We start from the raw sequence: 25,655 nt of genomic DNA on the forward strand, positions 1-25,655 counted from the left end.
GTTTCTAAGTTTCCCTCTTCTCACCCCTCTCCCTCTCCCACCCATCCCTCTCTCCCCCACCCCCCTTCACTCTCTACCCTATCCCCTTCACTCTCTCCCCCCGCCCCCTATCCCTGTCCCTCTTCCACCACTCCCCCTACCCCTCCCTCCCCACTCTTCCACTTCTCTCCCTCACCCCCCCACCCCTCACCCCCCCACCCCTTTCCCTCCCCCACCCCTCTCTCTCCCCCTCCCTTCCCCCTACCCCTTCCTCCTACCCCTCTGACCCTCCCCACTCTTCCACCTCTCCCCCCCTCCCACTATCCCTCCCCACTCTTTCCCCCCTCTCCCCCCACCCCTCTCCCCCTCCCTCCACACTCTTCCCCCTCCCTCCACTTACCCCTCCCTCCTCCTCTCCGTCCCCATCCCTCCCCCCCACATCTCTCTCCCCTCCCCATCCCTCTCTCCTCCCTCTCTTCCACTTCACTTCGGGGGGGGTGGGGGGGTGGTTAATGTGAGTGTGATGCCTCAGCCCCCCCGCCCCGCAAACGCCGTTGGGGAAACTGACCTGACTTGGTCTAGTCTATATTTAAAACTGTGTGGCTGCCGCCTGCCGTCCGGCGTCCGTCCGGCTGCCTTTCTGCCTTTTGATTCGTTCCATCGTGTGATGTCACAATGTCCAATGCTCGCAGATGTCCAATCGGAATGGATCCATTTACATATGCCTTTGCACCAGCCCCAGCCCCTGGTGAACGTTCCATCGTGTGATGTCACAATGCCCAATGCCCAAAGACATTCTTGCCATAGAGGGAGTACAGAGAAGGTTAACCAGACTGATTCCTGGGATGTCAGGACTTTCATATGAAGAAAGACTGGATAGACTCGGTTTGTACTCGCTAGAATTTAGAAGATGAGGGGGGATCTTATAGAATCTTATGTTTCTATGTTTCCCTCTCCTCACCCCTCTCCCTCTCCCACCCATCCCTCTCTCCCCCACCCCCCTTCACTCTCTACCCCACCCCCTTCCCTCACCCCCTACTCCTCTGTCCCTCTTTCACCACTCCCCCTACCCCTCTCTCCCCACTCTTCCACTTCTCTCACCCCTTCCCCCTCCACTCTCCCTCCCCACTCTTTCCCCTCTCTCCCCCACCCCTCTCCCCCTCCCTCCCTCCTCCCCTCCCTCCCCATCCCCCCCCCCCCCTCCCGCACATCTCTCTCCCCATCCCCCTCTCTCACCCCCTACCCCACTCTCCTTTCCCTCCCAAATCTGTCCCGTTTCCTTCTCCTCCTCTCCCCTCCCTCCCCTTTTCTCACCCCCCCTCCCCCCACCTGTGTGTTTGGGGGGTGGTTAATGTGAGTGTGATGCCGCAGCCCCCCCCGCCCCCCCCGCAAACGCCGTTGGGGAAACAGACCCGACGGGTCTGCACTTGTTAACATATAAAAAGTGATACTATGCATGAGATGGAATAGCGAAGGAATGGAATTCCAGAGTAAAGTTTAGTTTCTTCAATAGACCTCCCTCAATTGTGTGGTAAGAGAGTGAAACTTGCTCACAGCCAAAATGAGAAAAAAAAACACATAACTGAAAAATAAAGGAAACGCTGAGCCAGGAATTAATATAACTCATATTAATTGTTCTCCCAATTAATTTGGTCTCCCAAACCATATCCTGCTGGTGGGGAATATGGCAAATCAGTGTGACTGAGATTCAGGGAAACAACATGAATTCCTCTTGATCAGTATAGTTAAAGAGTGACACAGTGTGGAAACGGGCCCTTCGGCCCAACTTGCCCACACCGGTCAACATATCCCAGCTACACTAGTCCCGCCTGCATGCGTTTGGTCCATATCCCTCTAAAGGGCCACTCTTTGGAAAGTGAACCAAAATGTCACACATGTTACCAAATGGCATCACATAAAGCAATACATTAAAAAATTATTGTAAGAGATTTATCTTATTCATTGCTATTTTCCCACCTACATAACTATAATGCATGACTGCTAAATATATGAACCTTATAGCTTTTAAAAATCTACAGAGTTTGTAAGGGCCATTCTTTGGAAACTGAACCAAATATCACACACGTTACCAAATGGCATCACATAAAGTAATACATTCAAAAAGACTTGAAGAGATTAATCTTATTGCTATTTTCCTACCTACTGAACTATAATGCATGTCTACTAAAGATATGAACAAGACTCGATCTATACCTCTCATGATTGTATACACCTCCATAAGATCACCTCTCATCCTCCTGTGCTCCAAGGAATTGAGTGTCAGCCTACTCAACCTCTCCCTATAGCTCATACCCTCTAGTCCTGGCAATATCCTTGTAAATCTTTTCTGAACGTATTCAATATTCAGGAGGGATAGACAGAAAGGAAAAGGAGGTGGGGTAGTGTTGCTGGTTGGAGAGGAGATTAACGCAATAGAAAGGAAGGACATTAGCGTGGAGGATGTGGAATCGATATGGGTACCCTCTAGCCCTGGCAACAACCTTGTAAATCTTCTCTGTACCCTTTCCAGCTTGACAACAACTTATATAACATGGTGCCCAGAACTGAACACAATATTCTAAATGCGGCCTCACCAATGTCTTCTACAACTGCAACATGACCTCCCAACTTCTCAAGTCAAGTCAAGTCAAGTCATTCGTCACATACACATACGAGATGTGCAGTGAAATGAAAAGTGGCAATGCTCGCGGACTTTGTGCAAAAAGACAAACAGACAAACAACCAAACAAACTATAAACACAATCATAAACACACACATATTCTTTTACATATTAAATATTGGAAGGAAAAATGTTCAGTAAAGTTAGTCCCTGGTGAGATTTACAGTCCGAATGGCCTCTGGGAAGAAACTCCTTCTCTACCTCTCCGTTCTCACAGCATGGCAACGGAGGCGTTTGCCTGACCGTAGCAGCTGGAACAGTCCGTTGCATGGGTGGAAGGGGTCTTCCATGATTTTGTTGGCTCTGGAGTTGCACCTCCTGATGTATAGGAGGTTCTATACTCAATACATTGATGTTCTATACTCAATACTCTGACTGATGAAGAACAATGTGCCAAACGACTTTTTTACCATCTTTCAACTAGTGGACATGTACAAATAAAGTTTAAATGCAGAATAAGAATACTGCATTGATATTGCTTGAGAGAAAGAGTGCAAGAAAATCCATACCAAACAGATACAATGTTAGAGAGGAGTTGCAAGGACACAGATCTGTAGGAGTTTGTGCATAAATATTCCAAGGTGGCAGTTCAAACAATGACCCAAACCTCAAATGCTACAGTGAAGAAAGCATCTCCCACATAATTTGAGGCCAATATATTTTTATTGGACACAAGGGTTGAATCAACCAATTTTCACATCTTTCAAACTGTTCCCAGCCAATTTAACACTGTTCCATGAAGCTTCTCATATTTTTTCACCCAAAGTTACAGCAATGACAAGTCTATAAATTTGCCCAAGACATTGGCTTCGCCGCAATCAGCCATTCCCTTCCTTTCAATTAGAGAGAATCGCAAATTCCAAAACCAGATCATTTACGAAGAAAGAAAATTTACCAATTTTCAAATCTCGTATAATATTAAATGTATCTTACTGAACAGAACTAACAAAGAAACTATGATTAAAACCAGTTTATTACAGCAGAGTAAGATAATGCAAACACCAGGAAGCTTTGCTGTCTACATTACAATGCAACTTTGTTGTAAATACAGCTTCCCATCTAAGGAATGATGTTTGATGAGATACTACAATTGTCGGGATTAGAGATTAGTTCGATGGATTAACCAAACAAACTGAAGTTGTTCACTTGGACACCGCAAGCAAAAATATTTGGCAAAGATATTTAAAAATCTCAAAATAAAAGCATAAAATGTTGGAGATATTCAGCAGGTCAAGCAACATTTGTAGAGAATGGTACAGAGGTTCAAATAAAATTGGGGCGCAGAGGTAGAGTTGCTGCCTTACAGCGCCAGAGACTCGGGATCGATCCTGACTACGTGTGCTGTCTGTACAGAGTTTGTACGTTCACCCCGTGGCCGTGTGGGTTTTCTCCGAGATCTTCGGTTTCCTCCCATACTCCAAAGACGTGCAGATTAGTAGAGTAATTAGCTTCCTAAAAGATTGTAAATTGTACCTATTGTCTAGAATAGTGCTAGTGTCCGGGGATCGCAGGTCGGCGCGGACTCAGTGTGCTGAAGGTCTGGATCTCTAAACTAAAATGGCCCTTCATGTGATGAAATCTTGACAGAGTAAATGCATGACTGTTGTTTCCCTTGACTGGGATGTATACACTAGAGTCATGGTGTCCAAAATAAGTTTCAATCATTCAATGGTGGGATGAGATGATATGCAGAGTATATGAATCTTTGGAATTTGCTAACTGAGATGGCAATGGAAGTTCCATTGCTTACAATATTCAAGACTGACTGAGAGTTACATATTGAGAGAATCAAAAGATATGGAATTAGTGCTTTAATGATGCTGAAGCACAAGATCAGCCACAACCTCACTCGATGGAAGAGCAGCATAAGGGATTAAACAACCTCTTCCTGCTATTTATTTGTCATTAATGTATTAATAATCCTGATAATGCAAATCCAAATCCCACTACAGTCATTTAGTATAGTACAGCCACTTAGTACAGAAACAGGCCCATTGGTTCATCGAGTCTACGCTTACCAGCGATCCCCATTACGCTAGCACACACTACAAACTAGGGACAATTTACAATTTTTACTGAAGCCAATTAACCTACAAACTTGCACGTATTTGTGTGTAGGAGGAAACTGGTCAGGGGAAGAATGTACAAACTCCGTACAGACAGCACCCGTAGTCAAGATCGCCTCGAGCGCTGAAAGACAGCAACACTATCGCTGCGCCACCAGCCACTTAAATTACAAAAGTTGTTTCTTTCCAATGTACATTACTATTAGTTTTGGAAAAAAAGGTCGTGCAGCAACAGGTTTGTTATAAGAATCCAAATTGATGTTCAAAACAGGAAATTGTCATCCATATCCAGTCTTGCCAATACGGGACTACAATTCCAGGGGCCGGCCGGTTCAACACCAACATGCATCGCTGGGGACTGCTTTCAATAGCGTGTGTGGAGCAGACCAGCAAACAGCGCAGTACGTCATTTTCGACTGCACTGTCCTCCGCCCCCCTGGTGAAGGTGTAAAGGGCCTGTCCCACTTGGGCATCATTTACGCGACATCCTAAAAATTGGTTGGCCCGTCGTGACGCACGCATGACGTACATGACGCACGCATGGCACGTGGTGAGGTGTGGTGGCGTATGCAGTGACACGCGGAAGCGCGCGGCGCCCCAGGATTTTGGGATGCTCAAAGACCTCGCGCGCCACCTGCATGACGCGCAAATGACGCCCAAGTGGGATAGGCCCAGTAGACCTCACGGCCCTCGACAACAGCACATTAAACTGGCTACAGCGCCTGGAGGGCGTTACACAACTTCTGCTGCCTCAAACACAAGAAGACGATGACTACAATTCCATAGTGTGAATCACTTTCAACTTTCCGCCGGCAAGACACTCAGTTGCATCAAAAAAGAAATAGATCTGCAATAAATCAAGAAGGCGGTCCAGCCTAATCATCTCAGCACAGCAAGGGTTAAGGAATTAGGCGTAATCTATCTATCTTTACTACTTCGGAGAATAATTTTTTTTTAATGCAGTCAGATATGTTCTAACCTTTGAGAGTCCAGATTAATTTGAAATAGTTTCACAATTTTTTCTAAGCATATTCAAACAAAAACATATTTGTCACAACACCGAGCTGGGATAATTGATGGATGAACTCTGACGCGCCTAAGAATTTTTTCTGTTCTCTACTCTTTTTTCCCCAGAAATTTCAAACCTGGAATCACTATTTTTGCTGTTAGTGATGAGCAAAGCTAATGCTCGAATCCTTCAGAATACAAATTATATACTGGCTTTAGGCATAATTGGTAACATCCCTGCTATTATTTCCCAGGTGGCTTGAATAACTGCAGAATCTATTCAGTGAAATGTTTACTCTATTTGCACAAAGCCTCCTGGGTTCGATATGCTCTGACCGAATACTGATTACGGATCTGAGATACCGTGAATGCATCGACAAAAAAAAAACTTCTCTGAATAAGCTAAGACAGATTCAAGCACCACAAACAGATTAATTTCTCAAAAGGAACCGGCAGCTCAATTGCCCTGTGAGGATTTGACAGTTGCTTCAATTGCTTATGAATTTTATGCTAATATTATATAGCCCAAACACTCTGAGCTTTACAAAATGTTTATTTAGACATTCCCTTGGTAAAGAAACCTATTATGTTTGAATCTCTTATCTTCCAGATTGCAGATTGTTTTTTTTAATTGTAAAAACTGGCTAAGATGTAGTAAAGAAATAAAATTAGTTGTTAGGCAGTTTGATTTGCTCACGTTAATCACCCACCCAACACATTATTGGTTTAGCTTAGTTCAGCAATACAGCGAAGAAACAGGCCCTTTGGCCCACATGCACGCCAGTTCGATGTTATCCCACTTTTGTACCCTCTCCCTACACATTTGGGACAATTTTCAGAGGCCAATTAACCTTTGGGATTTTGGAGGAAACCGGAGCACCTGGAGGAAAGCCACGTGGTCACATGGAGAATGTGCAAATTCTTCACAGATTGCACCCAAGGTCAGGATCAAACCCGGATGCCTGATGTTGTGAGGAAGCGGCTCTACCAGCTGCGCCGCTCCATCTTTTACATATTTACACAAGTTTGGTATTGGACGGTGCTTCAATGTTGTTTCAATATTAATTATTTTAGTATTATCTGCAGCCCATAATTCATCAACATAACCATGAATTGTCATTTCATTAACCAAATGAGGAAAGATATTTAACATTTCTTGCTAATGCTAATGGAGCAGTTTAAATTACTTCATTAAATTAATGCAAGAAAAAACATTTCTCATGAATATTTTCTGGAAGGAAGCATTTTGTATCTGTCCCATTAGTGGTGTTCTTTCATCTCTTAAATATTTTGACGCTCTGGTTTCGGTGAGTGGGCTCTACGTAAGGAAAGTGGAATTTGATAGAAGCAACCAGTGAGATTTAGAGTCAAAAATAGAAGCAGAAATAAAGTTAGCCAGCACAGTGGTGTAGCAGGACGGCATAGTGATGCAGCGGTCGAGCCATTGCCTTACAGCGCCGAGACCCGGGTTCGATCCTGACTGCGGGTGCTGTCTGTACGGAGTTTGTACATTCTACTCGTGACCGTTTGGCTTTTCTTCAGGTCCTTTGGTTTCCTCCCAGACTCCAAAGTCTCCCACACTCCAAAGGTTTGTAGGTTAATTGGCTTTGGTAAAATTGTAAATTGTCCCAAGTGTGTGTGGATAGTGTTAGTGTACGAATGATCGGTGCAGACTCAGGAGGGCCAAAGGGCCTATTTCTGTGCTGTATCTCTAAAGTCTGAAGTCTAAATTGAAATTGAGAGGTTGATTTAAAAAGGATGAAAGGGAAAGAATACATTTTAAAATGAGAAATTTTGACAAATCTCTTAGAATCATTTATTTAATGATGGAACAAAAGAGAATGGTTTCAAATGTTCACCGGAGCTACAAATTAGGTGGCATTGCTGCTATGAACAATAGGACTCTTGCAAGGTTGCTATAAGGTTATGCAGGATGTTTCATCAGTTTCAACTTCTTGAAACTTACCAGAAGATTAACCCAAAGGCTACCAACGAAGTAATGCAAATCATCAAGCAGTTTGCAACAATTTAAAATCGACGTAGTGTCATTACCTCATTAAAAATATTTGAATCATTTCAAGTAACAACATGGAGATTAACCTCATTACTTGGATGGCAAATTTCCAGACCAGTATATGTTCAGTATTTTATCAGCAGTAATTTAATGCCTAAGGCTTTAACATTTTATGCCGTCAATCAAATTGGCAAAATGAGGCATAAAACCATCAACATCCTTTACCTTGGAGAAATATCCAACAAGATGACATCCTGTATTATCAGCTTCTGTCATCACATAAAACAAGAAAGGTTCTACATCGTAATATAATGTCTTGTGGTCCAAAAATAGCTTAGCCAGGAGGCATAGGTTCTGGCAATAGATCTAGAGTAAAAGAAAAAAGATCAAATCAATCCATTTAGAATAAAATGTCATGAAAAATCAGAGCTTTCCTCACATAAATTCGCTTAGCAGAATTTATTAGAGAGAAATTAAAAGCAGGCGATCTCTTCAAAGGAAATGAAGATAAATAGAACCCTCCTACTGTTATCAAAACACTACTGCTGTTATCAAAGCATTCCAAGCTTGAAATCTTCTATATTGGGTATCTGAACATTGAGTGGAGATAGAACATTTAATCTGCTGAGCAAAACTTAGTAGGACAGGCAGTATCTATGGAAGAATCCTTCTTCCGACTCAACCCGAAACGTCTCAGTCCATTCCCTCCACAAATGCTGCCCGACCTGCTGAGTTTCCCCAACACTTTGTATTTTGCTCAAGATTCCAGAACCTGCAGTTCCTTGCGTCTTTGTCTTAATCAGCTGAACTGTTCATTCCATAGAAGAAAGGTTTGAGGTTCGAACAAGTGACAAATCAATACCCTCCTTTACCAGCTACAGATCAAATAAAACGTGCACTCTTGTTTATTCCAAGAAAGTCGTTTAATCAGATTCAGATTCAACTTTAATTGTCATTGTCAGTGTACAGTACAGAGACAACGAAATGCAGTTAGCATCTCCCTGGAAGAGCGACATAGAATATTATTTCAATAAATAAATCTATTTACATGCATACAGTCATAGTGTTTTTCCTGTGGGAGGAGTGTCCGGGGGGGGGGGGGGGGGGTGATTGGCAGTCACCGAGGTACATTGTTGAGTAGTGTGACAGCCACAGGGAAGAAGCTGTTCCTGGACCTGCTGGTCCGGCAACGGAGAGACCTGTAGCGCCTCCCAGATGGTAGGAGGGTAAACAGTGCATGGTTGGGGTGAGAGCAGTCCTTGGCGATGCTGAGCGCCCTTCGCAGACAACGTTTGCTTTGGACAGACTAATTGTGGAAATCCAGCACATTTTGAAACCCTATTCTCACCAAACAATCAGTCAGAATGTGATCTCCATCCCTCAACTCACTTCCCACGTGAGTTTATAGGCCAAATTAAAAAAAACATAACTTTCCTTCATTGCATTTTATAAAAGCCAATACATCAGATGACAATTAATTTCCGGTCTAACAGGATGTTGTGACACATTGTAACTGGAAGGTGTATGGGGTATAACACAAAATTTGATTTGCCAATAATTAAACGTAATTAATTATCCTCATTTCATGAAGTGCCACATAACACACTCGTCATCAAGATTGAAGCCTATGGCATAAAAGGAGCAGCAGTCATGCATGGGCAAGAAGTTGGCTAAGTGACAGAAAATCATGGCAAATAACTATTTTTTAGGATTGAAGATCTCCTCAGCAATCTTTTTACTAATAATATATTAATTTTAGGATTGGATATACAGGGTATAATTTCAAAATCTGCAGTTGGCATAAAACCTGTATGTACTTATCATTGAGTTTATTCGAGGAAATATACATCAATTAATAATAGCTTTTGAAATCGTTACTTGGATGTTGTAAAATAATTAAGCTTTGAAATGGGATTGATTCAAATATATTTGGTACACTATTTCCAAGAGGCTTTCAATAAATTCAAAAATGGTAATTTCAAAATTAACATTATCCATGATCTTTTGTTTTTAAAACAAAGTACCTTATTTTTCTTCCCATCCACCTCAAATACTGATATATTTCCTTTTCTGTAAATTTCATCACCTGGAGGGTGTTTCCATACACATTTTGCCTGGAAGTAGTAAAAAAAAGAGTAATTGAGCTTACCCATGGAATAAATTGACATTTCTATTTCATTTCCGTGAATTGTGTTAATTTTATATACCTTCTGTTTAACATAAAACCAATGTGGAATTCTATAAACTTAGAGATTAGTGATCAAATTTACTTTCCTCTTTGTTATGGAGAAAACGTTATATTAGGGAACATTGTTTCCCCTACATAATGAGGTAAATATTTGCAGAGTACAATACAAGTGGCCAAAAGTGTTCATTAATAACTATCCATTATTTGGTTATTATAAAGCTGCAATACTTATGCACATATTACATAAAACATCCGATGGTTGCATTTAAAACCAGTAAAATCGCCCAGAAAAAAAGGATGATAATCTTTTTACGCGAACTTTGAAATGGTCATAAGTGATAGGAGCAGAATTAGGCCATTTGGCCCATCAAGTCTACTCTGCCATTCAATCATGACTGATCTATCTCTCCCTCCTAACCCCATTCTCCAGCCTTCTCCCCATAACCCCTGACACCGTGTTAATCAAGAGATGATACTAAATGGTGCTCTATGGCATGCTAAAATGTCATCTTCAAGAACGGAATGTAATGTTCTTTTTACAGTTGAGTAAAAGATTAGGATAGATAAACGTCAAGATACGTACGGGAACTAATCTAAAGCTCAATGATAAACCACACCAGAAAGCAAGTGCAAGAACAACCAAGATTCAAACAATCATATATAAGACGGTCCTCAGCCCCCAGTAGTAATCATCTATTTTGTTCACCCCACATTCCCACCAACTTTCCTCAGGCTCTACCTTTCACCTATATATTAGAGGGAATTTACAGCGACCAATTAACAAATCAATGCACACATCAATGATTTGTGGGAGAATACTGGAATTCCTAGAAGACATTCACGTCGTCACGTTGATAATATGCAAACTCCACATACACAGCACAGAGGTCAGCATTGAACCTGGGTCACTGGAGCTGTGAGGCAGCTGTTGTACCAGCTCTGCCACTTGTGCTGCATGATCAAGGACACAAGAAAATCTGACTAGCAGAAGGCTGTCAGGCTCCAAGCCTGGCCCTCATTTGATGTTATCACGGCTGATCTATGCTGACCACAAATCCTCTTCTTCAGCTTTACTCCAAATCCCTCAATCTTTTTTGATCTATCAAATATTTATCCACCTCCACTTCAACTAGTTCTTCGTGATCCAACTTCCACACTCATTTTCCAAAATAGTGATAAGATAATTATTTAATGTTTTAGAAAGTATTAAAATAATTTTCAGGATAATTACTACTGACAGCTGAACATAAAATATTGTACACACAATTCGACAGAATAAAACACAAAATTAAAAAAGTGTTTGACATGCTGTACATTAAACACTACAACACAGTTTTTCCCATTTTTAAAGTAATATCAGATTTTTTTCCACATTCTGGGGATGCTGGCTGACCTGCTGAGTTACTCCAGCACTTTGTGTCCCATCTGCTTCATTTTTGATTTTCATTTACCATTAAATTCACTGAACCACTTCTCTCCCAGGAATGCCAACCATTCTCATCAGGGGGATTTCTGCCTGCCCATTTCACCTTAAGATCTGCCGAAGTCTCAAAGACCAAAATATTGAATGTTTCTCTTTTCACAGAAGGTGGGCATCTGATGAATTATTCCAACATTATCTGATTTCATTCTATATTAATTTTTTTATGCATTGTTTCTGCACCTCGCCAACAGTAAACCATAATTTCTGGTGGTACACAAAAATGCTGGAGAAACTCAGCAGGTGCAGCAGCATCTAGGGAGTGAAGGAAACAGGCAACGTTTCGGGCCGAAACGTTGCCTATTTTCTTCGCTCCATACATGCTGCTGCACCCGCTGAGTTTCTCCAGCATTTTTGTGTACCTTCGATTTTCCAGCATCTGCAGTTCCTTCTTAACCATAATTTCTGTACTTTAGTAACGGTTCTTTAGTAATGTCAGTTTCTTTGTTGAACTAAATTAAGGCGCATGTTGCAATCAAAAGCGCTTAAACAATTGGTTGGGAAGAAAGCCAAACTGTAATAAAGACAACTCCATCACAAATGTAGTTGGCAGAGATGGCAAAACCTGCTGCAGGTAAGACACCCAGGTCAAATCTGTTTTGACCACTAAGAACAGGACAGCAGAGGTGCTTCTCCAATCGAGCTTCTCTAATCGAGCTTCTGCACCACAGCTCCAATGACCCAGGTTCAATCCTGACCTCCAGTGCTGCCTGGGCAGGTTTAGTATGGTTTTGCTGCAACCACTGCAAAAATCCCAGCCACTGAATGTTATTGAAAATAGGACAGCCATGTTAGATAAATCATAACCTTTAGTTGCCTGCGAAGATCAATTAATGCTGGGGCTGCTGCAGAACTTCAAGTCACCGACATATCCCTTACAAAAGAATTGCCTCTGCGCAATGATTAATGATTAATATTGAATTAAATCTGAGCTAATTCAACACACCACTTTTGCTACCAAATGACTTACCATATGCCTCCGAAGAATGGTTTGACTTTTCATGTATTTAAGACAGAACTCACACATGTATAGCCTTCCTAGACGGGCATACTCTTCAGGATAAGGAGAATGGTACCAGGTATCCAGTTCATATCGACCAAACACAATGGTCTTAATCATGTTACTGCCTTCTGTGATTTGCCCCTGTAACCTCAATTTCTCCTACAGTAAAGAAAGACAATTGAAGGTGTATAATAATGTTCAGGTAATCAGAATGGCTTGCAACTCTGGTCTCGCAATAGGAAAAAAATAATAACAATTACATTATTATGTGGCAGTGCATATTTTCAATTTACTGCTTGTTATATCCCACGTGAAAATATTTCAAATTCTGTCTTGTTTATCTGCATAAAGAGCAGCGCTCAACCAATTAAACACAAACTAATACATATTATTGAAACCAATAGAATTTTGTGGTCCCAGAAACAAAGAAAAATACTGTTCACTTTGCTTTTTTAGTAATGAATAGTTTATCAATACTGCCATCCAGTGTTAGTATCAAGCTCGCAGGCTAAATACACTAGGAGACTGGGACAAAATGTAGTTTCATGCATCTCACACTTTTATCACTGTATACCTTTTACGATTCAGAACATTATTAACTAGAAGCCAACCCACGTCATATTATGGGCACACTTGGTTGCCAGGAACTGGGCATTAGTAGCCCAAATTTAATTATTTTTAATGTTTTGATAACTCAAGGTAGACATGGCTAAACACAAATTTTAGTCCCAAAGGTGAAATGACATCTGTTTTCATAGTCATGATCTGTAGCATAAACTTTAAGATGTTTTCCTGTGATGTTTCCGCATAAGTCGTAAGTGCTAATGATATGAGATCCAAGTGGTTACAGACATTAACAGTATGAGGATTATAAATAGGCACTCAATCTTCAACCTAAACTACTTCCACAATTGCATGCTGAATCATTGCTGAAATTACTCCCTTTCTCAGCTTTGACATGAAAGTTATTTTGTATAATTTAAACCAAAACCTTTTTTTTTTTTTTAACATCAACAGCAAAATAAATCTAAAAGAATAATCTTACTCAACTGTTTTGCTATTAACTCTTCCCCACCCCAACTCTCACATAACACTAGAAACAATAATCAATGTTGATTTTTCTCTAACAACTCTAAATTTTAAAAGTATCCAGTGAGGTCTGAAAAAAACAATTAGTTTGGCTTAAATTAGTTTTAATTTTATTGTATTATAAGAATTAATTGAACATTCATGGACTGTAAAGTTTACTGTTGAAAAGCGACTGTATAAAAACATTTTCCTCCCGCAAATTTCTAACATCCTTATGCACAGTACTAAATTTCATTTTTATTTCTCTACATTCCTACTTTAATGGAATAAAGATAAGGTGCAAAATAGACTTAAATCACTTCATACCAGATCCTCGGAGGCTCGTGCTTGAGCTTTACGGAATAATTCTAAGTCAAAATCAGATGTAAGATTGTCCAAAAGGGGTTCTCTTGTATTTCCGTGTAACTGCCGATGCTCCTGAATGCAAACATTACAAGGGGATAATTAAGAGACCATACCAAATCAGGTATACTTTTAGATATAAACAGAAAAACAACCCAATACTCTAATTACACAAATGTAAAGTCAACTACTCTTCTTGACTTTGAATAACATCCATTAATTGCCACTGTAGCCTACAAGGTAAACTCAATCACCCACCCCAAATCTACAGCTATAAATGTAGTGCAAAGACCGAGTACTCTTCAATGGACAGTGTTTCGGTCGACAAAAGGTGCAAACAATTAAAAATTAAGCAAATTTATCATAAATGTTTTTCCATCAACATACCACCCCTCTTCTGTCTTGATTTTGTGACCTCATAATTTTATGTAGATTGACCACTAAAAAGAATAAAAATTAAAAACTAAAACACAAAAGTTAAAATCAAAAAACTTCAAAATCCAGCTCCATCACAAAAAAATACTGACTAGTGGGGTGCCACAAGGCTCAGTGCTGGGACCCGTTATTTACAATATATATTAATGATTTAGAAGAAGGAATTAAATGTAACATCTCTAAGTTTGCGGATGACACAAAGCTGGGTGGCAGTGTGAGCTGTGAGGAGGATGCTATGAGGTTGCAGGGTGATTTGGATAGGTTGGGTGAGTGGGCAGATGCATGGCAGATGCAGTATAATGTGGATAAATGTGAGGTTATCCACTTTGGTGGCAAGAACAAGGCGGCAGATTATTATCTGAATGTTAGATTAGGAAAAGGGGATGTGCAACGAGACCTGGGTGTCCTTGTACATCAGTCACTGAAAGTAAGCATGCAGGTACAGCAGGCAGTGAAGAAAGCCAATGGCATGTTGGCCTTCATAGCGAGAGGATTTGAGTATAGGAGCAAGGAAGTCCTACTGCAGTTGTACAGGGCCCTGATGAGATTGCACCTGCAGTATTGTGTGCCGTTTTGATCTCCTAATTTGAGGAAAGACATTCTTGCTATTGAGGGTGTGCAGAGTAGGTTCACCAGGTTAATTCCCGGGATGGTGGGACTGACATATGATGAAAGAATTAATCGACTTAGCTTATATTCACTGGAATTTAGAAGGATGCAAGGGGATCTTATAGAAACATATAAAGGTCTTAAGGGATTGGACAGGCTAGATGCAGGAAAATTGTTCCCGATGTTGGGGAAGTCCAGAAACAGGGGGTCATGGTTTAAGAATAAAGGGAAGGCCATTTAGGACTGAGAGGAGGAAAAACTTTTCCACCCAGAGAGTTCTGTGAATCTGTTTAATTCTCTGCTACATAAGGCAGTGGAGGCCAATTCACTGGATGCATTCAAGAGAGAGTTGGATATAACGCTTAGGGCTAATGGAATCAAGGGATATGGGAAAAACCAGGAACAGGGTACTGATTCTGCTGGCTCAAAGGGCTGAATGGCCTACTCCTGCACCTACTTTCTACGTTTCACACTGAGATTATTTATTTAGCAAATTAATAAGTATTAATTTAAAGAATACAACATAGGGTATTAAGAAAATCAAAGAAGTATTGCAAATTAGGAGCAAGAGTAGGTCATTCAACCTTTCATTCAAACTGTGCTGCCATTCAATATGATCATGGTTGTTCATCGCATTCACTACCACCTTCCCGCTCTTTCCCCATAACCCTTGATGCCTTTTACATTGTATCTATTGCCATCTCATATATATATTCTGTGATCTGATATCTAACCCTCTAAAGCAGCAAATTCCACAGGTTCACCTTCGTCAAAGTGGAAACATCTTTCTTCATCACAGTCCAAAATCCTTTGCCCTGTAACCTGAGACCATGCCGAAGATAGACACAGAAAGCTGGAGTAACTCAGCGGGACAGGCAGCATCTCTGGTGACGTTTTGGGTCAAGACCTTTCTTCAGACTATTTGTCGACTATGCCCCTTGTTCTTGGCTCCCAGGCATGGGGAAATATTCTACTCTATCTGAATTTTGTTAAGTTTCAACGAGATTCCCCTCATATACCTCCGATCTAAAGTGAATAAAAACTTAAGTTGACCAAATCTCCCGATATGTGAAACCCACCAACTCAGCATTCAGTCTGATGAAAGTTCACCGCACTCTCATGATAGCAAGTATATCCTTTCTTTGGTAAGGTGCACAGATTACTCCAGGTGTGATATGACCATATATTGATGCACAATATTTGTTCGGAGAAGTCAAATTCTGGTCGGACATACAGAGCAAATGACAGGAGCATTAGGAGCGCAAATCCATCCGCCAGTGTAAGACCACGGACTCTTCAAAACAGAACTGTCTGGTTCATGGATAAGTCAGAGATCAGGGGGGGAACTAAATGTGCTAAACATGTTAAATGTGTTATTTGTGCTAAACATATTATTCATGAGTGGCTGCACACCAGACAGACCTTTTGAAATTCAGTTCTGTTGCGATAAACTCATCAAATTAGCATGCACCAGATGATATGCTGGACTAATGTTAGTTCTGTCCCAAATCTAAGATGTTAGTCCTCTCCCACATCACACGTAACTGATGATGACAGATCTCCAGTCTACAATTGCACCCAGAAGCCAACACTTGCCCTTAACCTTCTGCTGACCAAACTGGTCCTCAAATCTCCCTCTACACCACCCCCACTGCTTCCTCCCCTCCTAACGGCTTCTCATTTCCTTAAGTCTTACAGATCACTGATTTTTTTTTTTAAGGCAAATCCATTGTTCATTGGCTGATTTTGCAGGCACTTATTTTGTAATAAGTGTTGGATAGAACAGCAAATAATTTTCTGTATATGAGCAAAAACATGTAAAAATGGTTCCAGTGGATTCTAAATGAGCTAAGGACCTGCAGATAATCACATGATTAATATATTACATCAGCAAAAATTGTTCAATGTCCTCTGCAACCCACTCCACCTCAACTCCATTCCTAATAATTTGCTGGGCAAGGTGGAAAAACTCGATTTTTAAAAAAGGGAATAAGAACGGAAAACAAAAGACCCTTCACGATTTACACAATCAATTCAAAATCAGCTCACCACTTATGATTAATGAAGTGCAGTTCCTAACTTTTGCATATAATGATCTCAACCACACATGAAATGTGTGTAGATCACATATGTAGAAATAAAGCTTGGCATAATAATCTTACCATATATTTTTCTTTTTGCTCTTTGGTCAACCCTGAATTCCGTTTCTTCCGAAGTTCTGCCACCTTTTCCTTGTATCGCAATTGTTTTTCTGTTGGAGCCTGCAGACAAGGGGCAAGCTTGAGAAAATATTTATCCACACCAGCCCAAATTTGCTGAGAATTATAAGATAGTTCCACGAGAATAAATGTTTAGCGCACCAAAAGGTGAAATCCAATTATAGATACGAAATATAAATGAATATATAAATGAAGCAGCTGGGGCAATTTACTAACATAACTGGTGGATTAAAATAAAGATTATTGACTCTAATTTATTTTTGCTGCATTCAAACCAGAGTGTATTGAAAAATGAATCCTGGCAAATGACAATAGAAGTACAGATAGTTCTGCTATAATGTGTGTTTAAATAATGCTATTTGGATATATTTGTAATTGTAATTAATCTTAGGAAACACTTTTATGTTATGCAGGCTGAACTGCAATTTAAATCAGGAACAAGAGAACCAATTTAAAGTTATTCTAGAAATTGACATGGTGTGGACGAAAAAAATAATCAGCGTTTGAAGAAATATTGCTCTACAAATGATCACTCCACAGTAATCAGATACCATCGTCTCTTAAGAACACAGCTATTAGTTTCGCCACTAGCTTAACAACATTACTTTACCATATTCAGTCCCAAGGGCTGAAACAGAAATTACCAACTGGATGAATTTCCCATTCAGGACATCACTTTGCCCTACTTCCTTAGTTAGTTATTTAATATTGCCTTCTTCACTCCTTGACCACGGCTCCATTTCTTCTTTACCATTTATTCTGTCCATGTGCATTTGCTTCCCGCCGCCCTCCTTCACCCGAGCTTTCTTGTCCTTCTGGATCTCCTACTTCATCCACCCTTAACCCTTCACTCATTTTGAAATACTTCCTCCTCCTGGAGGTGCATGGAAGAATGACCAACTAAGGATAGCAGACGTGATTACAAATATTCCATATTGGGGTCTGAATGAACATATTCCAAGATTCGGAATTATTAATTCCCTAACATTGAGAATTTAATTTATCTCAATCAGTTTGTGAAATCATGATATGACCAAATCTGTTGTCGTATTTACCTTCATAAATATAATTTGTCCGACTGTAGTAAAAGTTTAGAAAACTTACCTGATGTCTAGTTGCATGTCTGTTATTTTCATCTTGTCTCTGTGATAATGCTCTGTCGTCAATCTGTCTTTCACGTTGCTGAGCTCTAACCTACAAAGGACAACAGACAGCAGAATATGAACAATTAGATAAATACTGGATTTATTGGATGGGCAGAACATTAGTTAACCAGCTTCTAGGTATTTCATTAAACAGCCCAATTCAAACTTAACATGCATAATCCTAAATGTTCCTACTCCACTATTTACTGTAGTTTGACATTATTGGATACAGATGCAATCAATGAAGAGGTAGGCTCTGCATCTTCGCTATCGGTTCAATACCTCACACACTTTTGCTTCTCCAAACTCTGTCCTTAATCTTCCAGGCAATTCTCTTCATCCATGAAGAGACAAAGTACTGGATGAACTCAGTGGGGCAGGCAGTATCTCTGGAGAACATAAATAGGTGATGTTTCAGGTCAGGAACCTTCTTCAGTCAAAAACATAATCTATCCATATTCTCTAGTGATGCTACTTGACCTGCTGAGTTACTCCAGCACTCCATTTGTAAACTAGCACCTATTTGTCTAACTTTCTTCAACTATGCTTTATTTTCCTTCTTGTCTCTTCTTCCTCATTTATCTTTAGCCAATTATTCCCCTGCAAACACCTACTCCCTTTCCAGAAATGTATGGAGTGATGGCAACTAAGAATACAGGAAGAAAGTACAACAGTATTGATGCACATTGCCTTTTATTCTTTTGTAGCCAGTGTATGGTACAATGGTCTATGTGCAAATCTGAAATCAAATGAATTGGTCTTAAAGAGTCCAGTAAGAGTCTTCAATAACTAAAGGTAATTCACTGCTGTGACATAGATTTGCTTAGATTTAAGGTGGTATGAGATCTTCAGAGACCAATTGTAACAAATCACTTGAAATAAACAAACTCCTGCTTTGTTTCTCCAAATAGGCTATAAAAAAGAAATTCTCAGCTCACCATTCAAGATCCTTACATTTATGTCGGCAGTGATTTCCCAGTTCTGAGAAATAGAATACAAGGAATGATAGTGTAGTTCCTAGTTTGTTTCTACCACATATTCAAACCAACGTGTTCAGTAGGCTGAAAAGTTCATGTTCTTCACGCTAACCAGGAGTAATAACCAAATACTATATCATCCATATATGAATCATCAACTGCAGAGGATTCAGCACTCACAGGTTCCTCAAATAAATTAGTGGAATGAGCAGTTTAGCAGAACCGAAGAATGAATGCTCATATCATTCGTTACAACAATGCATTTATAACACAAGTTGGAATATGTTCCATAACATTAGGGCAGCATGGTGGCGCAGCAGTAGAGTTGCTGCCTTACAGCGCCAGAGACCCGGGATTGATCCCGACTACAGGTGCCGTCTGTACAAAGTTAGTATGTTCACCCAGTGACCGCGTGGGGATTCCCCGGGTGCTCTGGTTTCCTACAACACTCCAAAGACATACAGGTTTGTAGGTTAATTGGCTTCGATAAAAATTGTTCCTGTAGGATACAGGGATCGCAGGTTGGCACAGACTCGGTGGGCCGAAGGGCCTGTTTCTGCGCTGTGTCAGTAAACTAAACTAACGTAAATTCAAATATCATACACAATAAATATGCTTGAAAGGTGGTGTATTTTGAAAGAAATACACCTGTCCAAAACTGCAACTAATTACTAGACTTCTTAAAACCCAGGGATTTTTTGTTTAAATTGTGTCAGCCATTAAGCCAGGCTAAATATGATCATAAGGAAATCTAAAAGCAGAGCAATAAAATAACTTCAAAAAGGCATGGTGATGAATGGTCTCATCACTCTATCCCCTTTGCCATCTAACAAAAATGTAGTATTATTTTTCGCAGAATTGGTATCTGTATACTTATATAGAGCAGCATCATATATAATGTACATTACCTTACATTCATCTGCAGATAGATTATGGTACAATGGACAGCCAGATATAGAGAAATGTCTTTCATGTTTTCCAGTCAAGTGACCTATATTTAACCAAATGAACTACATGTCAGAATATATTTCAAAACACATTTTAACAGATATAGTCAGAGCTTAAATTCACCTGTAAACGTATTAAAATCACATCTCAATTCAAATTATAATGTGCATCAGATAGTTATATCAGGTATGTTCTCAGTTTCAAATTACCAATGCAAATTTTCATCCAAAACAGAAAGGAAATTGAACTTTTCCCCTTTTATCTATTGCTTTCTAACTTTCAGCTTGTTTAAACATTATATTCTTAACCAAATCACTGGCTGCAAGGCCATCACAAGATTCAAGCATATAATCTAGACTAACATCTCCACGTGATGCAAAGTTCAATGCGTCATCTTTTGGGAGCTATATCCAATCAAGTTCCATCTGAGGCTTGAAATGGTTGTAAAAAGTCCTGATTGTACTTGAAATCTAAAGGTATTCTTAGTATGAACTCTCTCAACTTCAATCCAAAACAAATGGTCTCATCACATATTACTTTGCCACTTAGGAGACATTGATATGTTACTTGTGACGTTTGCCTACAACAATATCTCTATTGCAGAAGGAATTATTTATATCAAATTAATTTGTAATACCTCAAGGATTTGAAAATGTTACATCAGGATCTATAAACAGTAATTATTCCTCAACAAGAAAACAGTTCAGAGGAAAATTAAAATCATCATATTCAGTTCTCCCCCCAGATTGCACAGTGGAGAAAATTTTGTGTGGGAAGTTATTTTGGCAAATATAAACAATTCTACAGAAACTGGCATTTAATAGAAGCTGAGGAGAAACCTCAGCTGAAGTTCCACTAGGTGTCAGCATAGACATTAGTACAGATTTGCTGCTTCAGAACTCAAGTAAAAAGGAAAAGAGAACATACTTTGAATACTTGTATCCATTTCAAATATACAATTCATTGCCATCATTCACACTAAATACATCATCACATATAACTTCAGGCTTATGGGCCTGTCCCACGTAGCGATTTTTTAAGCAAAGGCCGGCGACTGTCATAGTCGTTGTAGGTCACCGAAAAACCGGCGACAACCTACGTCATCCTGGCGACAACCTACCACAGCACCCAAGTCAAGCTACGCTCATTGGCGTCAAACCCACTGTCGCCAAAAAAGTTCCAACATGTTGAAAATTTAGCGACCAGAAAGATGCTACAACTTTTTGCGCGACTGAGGAGACTACTCCCAGCAACCACCAGCGAACATGTGGCGACAAACTAGTCGCCTGTGGCTGCCTAAAAAATCGCCTAAGTGGGACAGGCCCATTAGTGCACAAAAAGATAAAACAGGGCTAAATATTTTTATTGCATACAACAACGTTTGCATTTCTTTCTTATCGAGGGCTGATTCTGTGAGAGCTCCTCATTAGAGCACAATATGCTGAAAGGCAAATTAACCGAGTTCACTCATGCAGCGCCCTCCATAATGTTTGGAACAAAGACCCATCATTTATTTATTTGCCTTTGTACTCCACATTTTGAGATTTGTAATACAAAAAAAAAAAATGACATGTGGTTAAAGTGCACATTGTCAGATTTTAATTGAGGCCATTTTTATACCTTTTGGTTTCACCATGTAGAAATTACAGCAGTGTTTATACATAGTCCCCCCATTTCAGGGCACCATAATGTTTGGGACACAGCAGTGTCATGTAAATGAAAGTAGTCATGTTTAGTATTTTGTTGCATATTCTTTGCATGCAATGACTGCTTGGAGTCTGCGATTCATGAACATCGCCAGTTGCTACGTGTCTTCTCTGGTGATGCTCTGCCAGGCCTGCATTACAGCCATCTTTGGCTTATGCTTGTTTTGGGGGCTAGTCCCCTTCAGTTTTCTCTTCAGCATATAAAAGGCATGCTTAATTGGGTTCCGATCGGGTGATTAACTTGGCCACTCAAGAATTGACCATTTTTTAGCTTTGAAAAACTCCTTTGTTGCTTTAGCAGTATGCTTGGGATCATTGTCTTGCTGTAGAATGAACCGCCGTGTAATTTTTGAGGCATTTGTTTGAACTTGAGCAGATAGGGTGTCTAGCAGAATTCATCATGCTACGACCACCAGCATTTGTATCATCAATGAAGATGTGAGCCAGTTCCTTCAGCAGGCATACATGCCCAGGCCATAACACTCCCACCACTGTGTTTTACAGATGAAGTGGTATGCTTTGGATCTTGGAGAGTTCCTTCACTCCTCTATACTTTGCTCTTGCCATCACTTTGATATAAGTTAAATTTTGTCTCATCTGTCCACAAGACCTTTTTCCAGAACTGTGGTTGCTCTTTTATGTACTTCTTGACAAACTGTAACCTGGCCATCCTATTTTTGCGGCTAACCAGTGGTTTGCATCTTGCAGCGTAGCCTCTGTATTTCTGTTCATGAAGTCTTCTGCGGACAGTGGCCATTGATAAATCCACACCTGACTCCTGAAGAGTGTTTCTGATCAGTCGGACAGGTGTTTGGGGATTTTTCTTTATTATAGAGAGAATTCTTCTGTCATCAGCTGTGGAGGTCTTCCTTGGCCTGCCAGTCCCTTTGCGGTTAGTAAGCTCACCAGTGCTCTCTTTCTTCTTAATGATGTTCCAAACAGTTGATTTTGGTAAGCCTAAGGTTTGGCTGATGTCTCTAACAGTTATATTTTTGTTTCTCAGTCTCATAATGGCTTCTTTGACTTTCATTGGCACAAATTTGGTTCTCATGTTGATAAACAGCAATAAAGGTTTCCAAAAGTGATGGAAAGACTGGAAGAAAGACTAGGTGCTGAGAGCTCTCTTATACCTGCATTAAAGAGGCAATTAAACACACCTGAGCAATTACAAACACCTTTGTAGCCATGTGTTCCAAACATTATGGGTCCCATGAAATCTATATAATTAAAAGTCTCATCTTGACCACTTCCTGTCTGCGCTGTATATTGATTTTTGAAAAAAAGGCTACCCTGTATCAGTGATGTTTGGCCATCTTACTCACAGTCCTCCTCCGCTGAGCCAGCCCTGAGGATTTTTCCCCATCAATGAAAAATAAAAAAAAGTCATGAGTGTTTAATAAACCTTGAGATCAGCTGATTGGTCCTCTCACCTGTCAATCACTGTGATTAAGGTAACGCCCCTCACAGGAAAGGGAGGAGGGGGGGGGGGGCAGGACTATAAAACCCCGGATGCCTGTACGTGAGTCAGTCACTCTGCAAGATCGTGAGGGAGAGGCCATGACTTCATTCTAAGCTGTGAATAAACTGAACTGTGAGTCTGTAATGTATTTGCAATAAATGATTTGTTAGCCCCTAATGACAATGCAACAAGTTATTTGGCCTGCTGCCCTGCCTGTGCTTGAAAGTTCAATGCTTAATTGGAAATGAAATGACAATGTGCGTGTGTGTCCAGCCCTCCCGTGCTCCCGTGTGAAGCTGGGACAAAAGGGGTATTGTGTATAAACACAGCTGAAATTTTGACATGGTGAAATCAAAATGTATACAATCTGACAATGTGCATTTTAACCACATGTGATTTTTTTCTATTACAAATCTCAAATTGTGGAGTAGAGGCAAATAAATAAATGGTCTTCATCCCAAACATTATGGAGGGCACTATATATATACAAATGTCACAAAGGCACTGTCAGAAATTCTAGAGCATTCTTTAGAATGCAATATTTTAGGGAACAAACTTCAATGAGCTGGAGACAACAAGAAAGAGAATCACAGTAACAAAGAAAACGTATTAATTAAACAAAACAGACACAAAGTGCTGGAGTAACTCAGCGGGACAGGCAGCATCTATGGATAGAAGAAATGGGCAACATTTCGGGGCTTCGGTCTGAAGAAGGGTCTCAACCCAAAATGTCACCCATTTCTTCTAACCCGAGATGCTGCCTGTCCCACTGAGTTACTCCAGCATTTTGTGTCCATCTTCAGTGTAAACCAGCATCTGCAGTTCCTCCGACACAATTAAACAAAGCAATTTGGCCAGGCTGATGGTGGCAAGAAAAGGAACTCTGCAGTAAAAAAATGAAAACCTTAATAACATGCTGGGCGATGCAAGTGCACAAAAACATAAATTGGCTGAATTTTAAATATGCAGTGATCATACCTTGCGAATTGAATGAATGAGATTAACACTCCAGGATGACCCGGTTTCGAGACCGGCTGAAACAAGTGGCCTTGGGTATCCATAGAAACAGGCTCCTTGCCTCAGTAAATCTGAGCTAAATCAGAGCCATCTAAATCAAGCACCCACTTGTACTAATCCCATTTGTATGCTTCACGCCTTGGTAAAGTCTTCCTTCGATTCATATTTTGTATGTATATTATCGTTTTTTGGCTCTGGATAAAAGGCAAAAACTATCAAGAATACATCCTAACTTTTGCAACTCAACATCCTTTATTGGAAATAACTGGATACTAGGATTTCATTTCACAACTATTCTTCCATGCAATGGGTAAAGTAAATTTGAACTACTTATTCATTATATTTCTGAACAAGCTACATGCCAACACATTATGTTGCTCAAAGACTGCAGAAGAATTGTGAATGAAATGTAAAATTGGAGCAGATTTCTGTCACACAAAAGAAAGTCTTGCCTGTTGATAAAACACCAGTAACCCATTTTGTCTTTTTGTGGCAAACAAAAAGTACTAGAGAAACTCAGAGGGTTATGCAGCACCCATGGAGAGAATGAACAGGTCACATTTTGGGTCAGGATCTTTCTTCAGATGGGTCCGATGAGTTCCTTCAGAACATTGTGTTTTGCTCAAGATTCCCGCTTCTGCAGTTTCTTATGGTATCCTTTTGTAGAGTTTTCAGTGTGATGGATTGAGAATATTCTTTAAACATTCCACAAACAATGAAAAATACCTTACCTAAAGAATTACAGCCTGGAGTAGGGCACTTCATATTGAAATTATAGCTCTCATGAAAACGCCGGCGCTTTGGCCTGTGTGAAAGGTCACTTCCAGAGTCTTTCATAGAAGCATCTTTTGCAATGCTTTCATCGTGTGACGCATTCGGACTGGAAATATCAATATCAGACTCAGACGATGGAGCATTTCCTGTAGGAGTACGTGGGGGAGATTCATCGTGGTCGACTGCAGTTTTGGTATCTAAAAATAGTTTTAAAAGTGCAAATTAATAAACAGTCTCTGATATTTTTACATAAGCAATTCTTAAAAATACTTGTGCGAGCAGCCCAATTATGACGGTTTAAAGACATTACCTGGACCGAAAAGTACAAAAAAAAAGTCAATGTGGTAGGAATATTCAGGTTGCACTTAAAAGCTTTAAAAAGAAGAAATAGTGAGAGAGGGGCAAGGCGTTCCACAAGTAGACATCTTTGGAAAAAGCACAAGCAGGAGACTGAGAGGTACTGCCTTTTCTTATAAAGGCGAGGGTAAAACAAAAACAGAGCAGTAGTTTTGCAGT

General features: G+C 40.2%; 1 protein-coding gene across 2 annotated transcripts in view; it reads right to left on the bottom strand.

The window, feature by feature from the left end:
• Positions 1 to 25,655, bottom strand: part of kat7 (lysine acetyltransferase 7) — a 78,446-nt gene that overhangs the window by 22,267 nt on the left and 30,524 nt on the right. For both annotated transcript variants that reach the window (XM_033035343.1, XM_033035344.1), the window contains exons 5-12: positions 25,097 to 25,336; positions 20,144 to 20,226; positions 18,218 to 18,307; positions 17,057 to 17,155; positions 13,815 to 13,925; positions 12,387 to 12,578; positions 9,773 to 9,862; positions 7,974 to 8,114 (exon numbers count right to left, since the gene is read on the bottom strand). In XM_033035343.1, the coding sequence (XP_032891234.1) occupies positions 7,974 to 8,114; positions 9,773 to 9,862; positions 12,387 to 12,578; positions 13,815 to 13,925; positions 17,057 to 17,155; positions 18,218 to 18,307; positions 20,144 to 20,226; positions 25,097 to 25,336 (1,046 nt within the window). The remainder of the gene's footprint in view (positions 1 to 7,973; positions 8,115 to 9,772; positions 9,863 to 12,386; positions 12,579 to 13,814; positions 13,926 to 17,056; positions 17,156 to 18,217; positions 18,308 to 20,143; positions 20,227 to 25,096; positions 25,337 to 25,655) is intronic.

This window comes from Amblyraja radiata, chromosome 16 (genome assembly GCF_010909765.2).
Source record: "Amblyraja radiata isolate CabotCenter1 chromosome 16, sAmbRad1.1.pri, whole genome shotgun sequence".
Classification (NCBI taxonomy): domain Eukaryota; kingdom Metazoa; phylum Chordata; class Chondrichthyes; order Rajiformes; family Rajidae; genus Amblyraja; species Amblyraja radiata.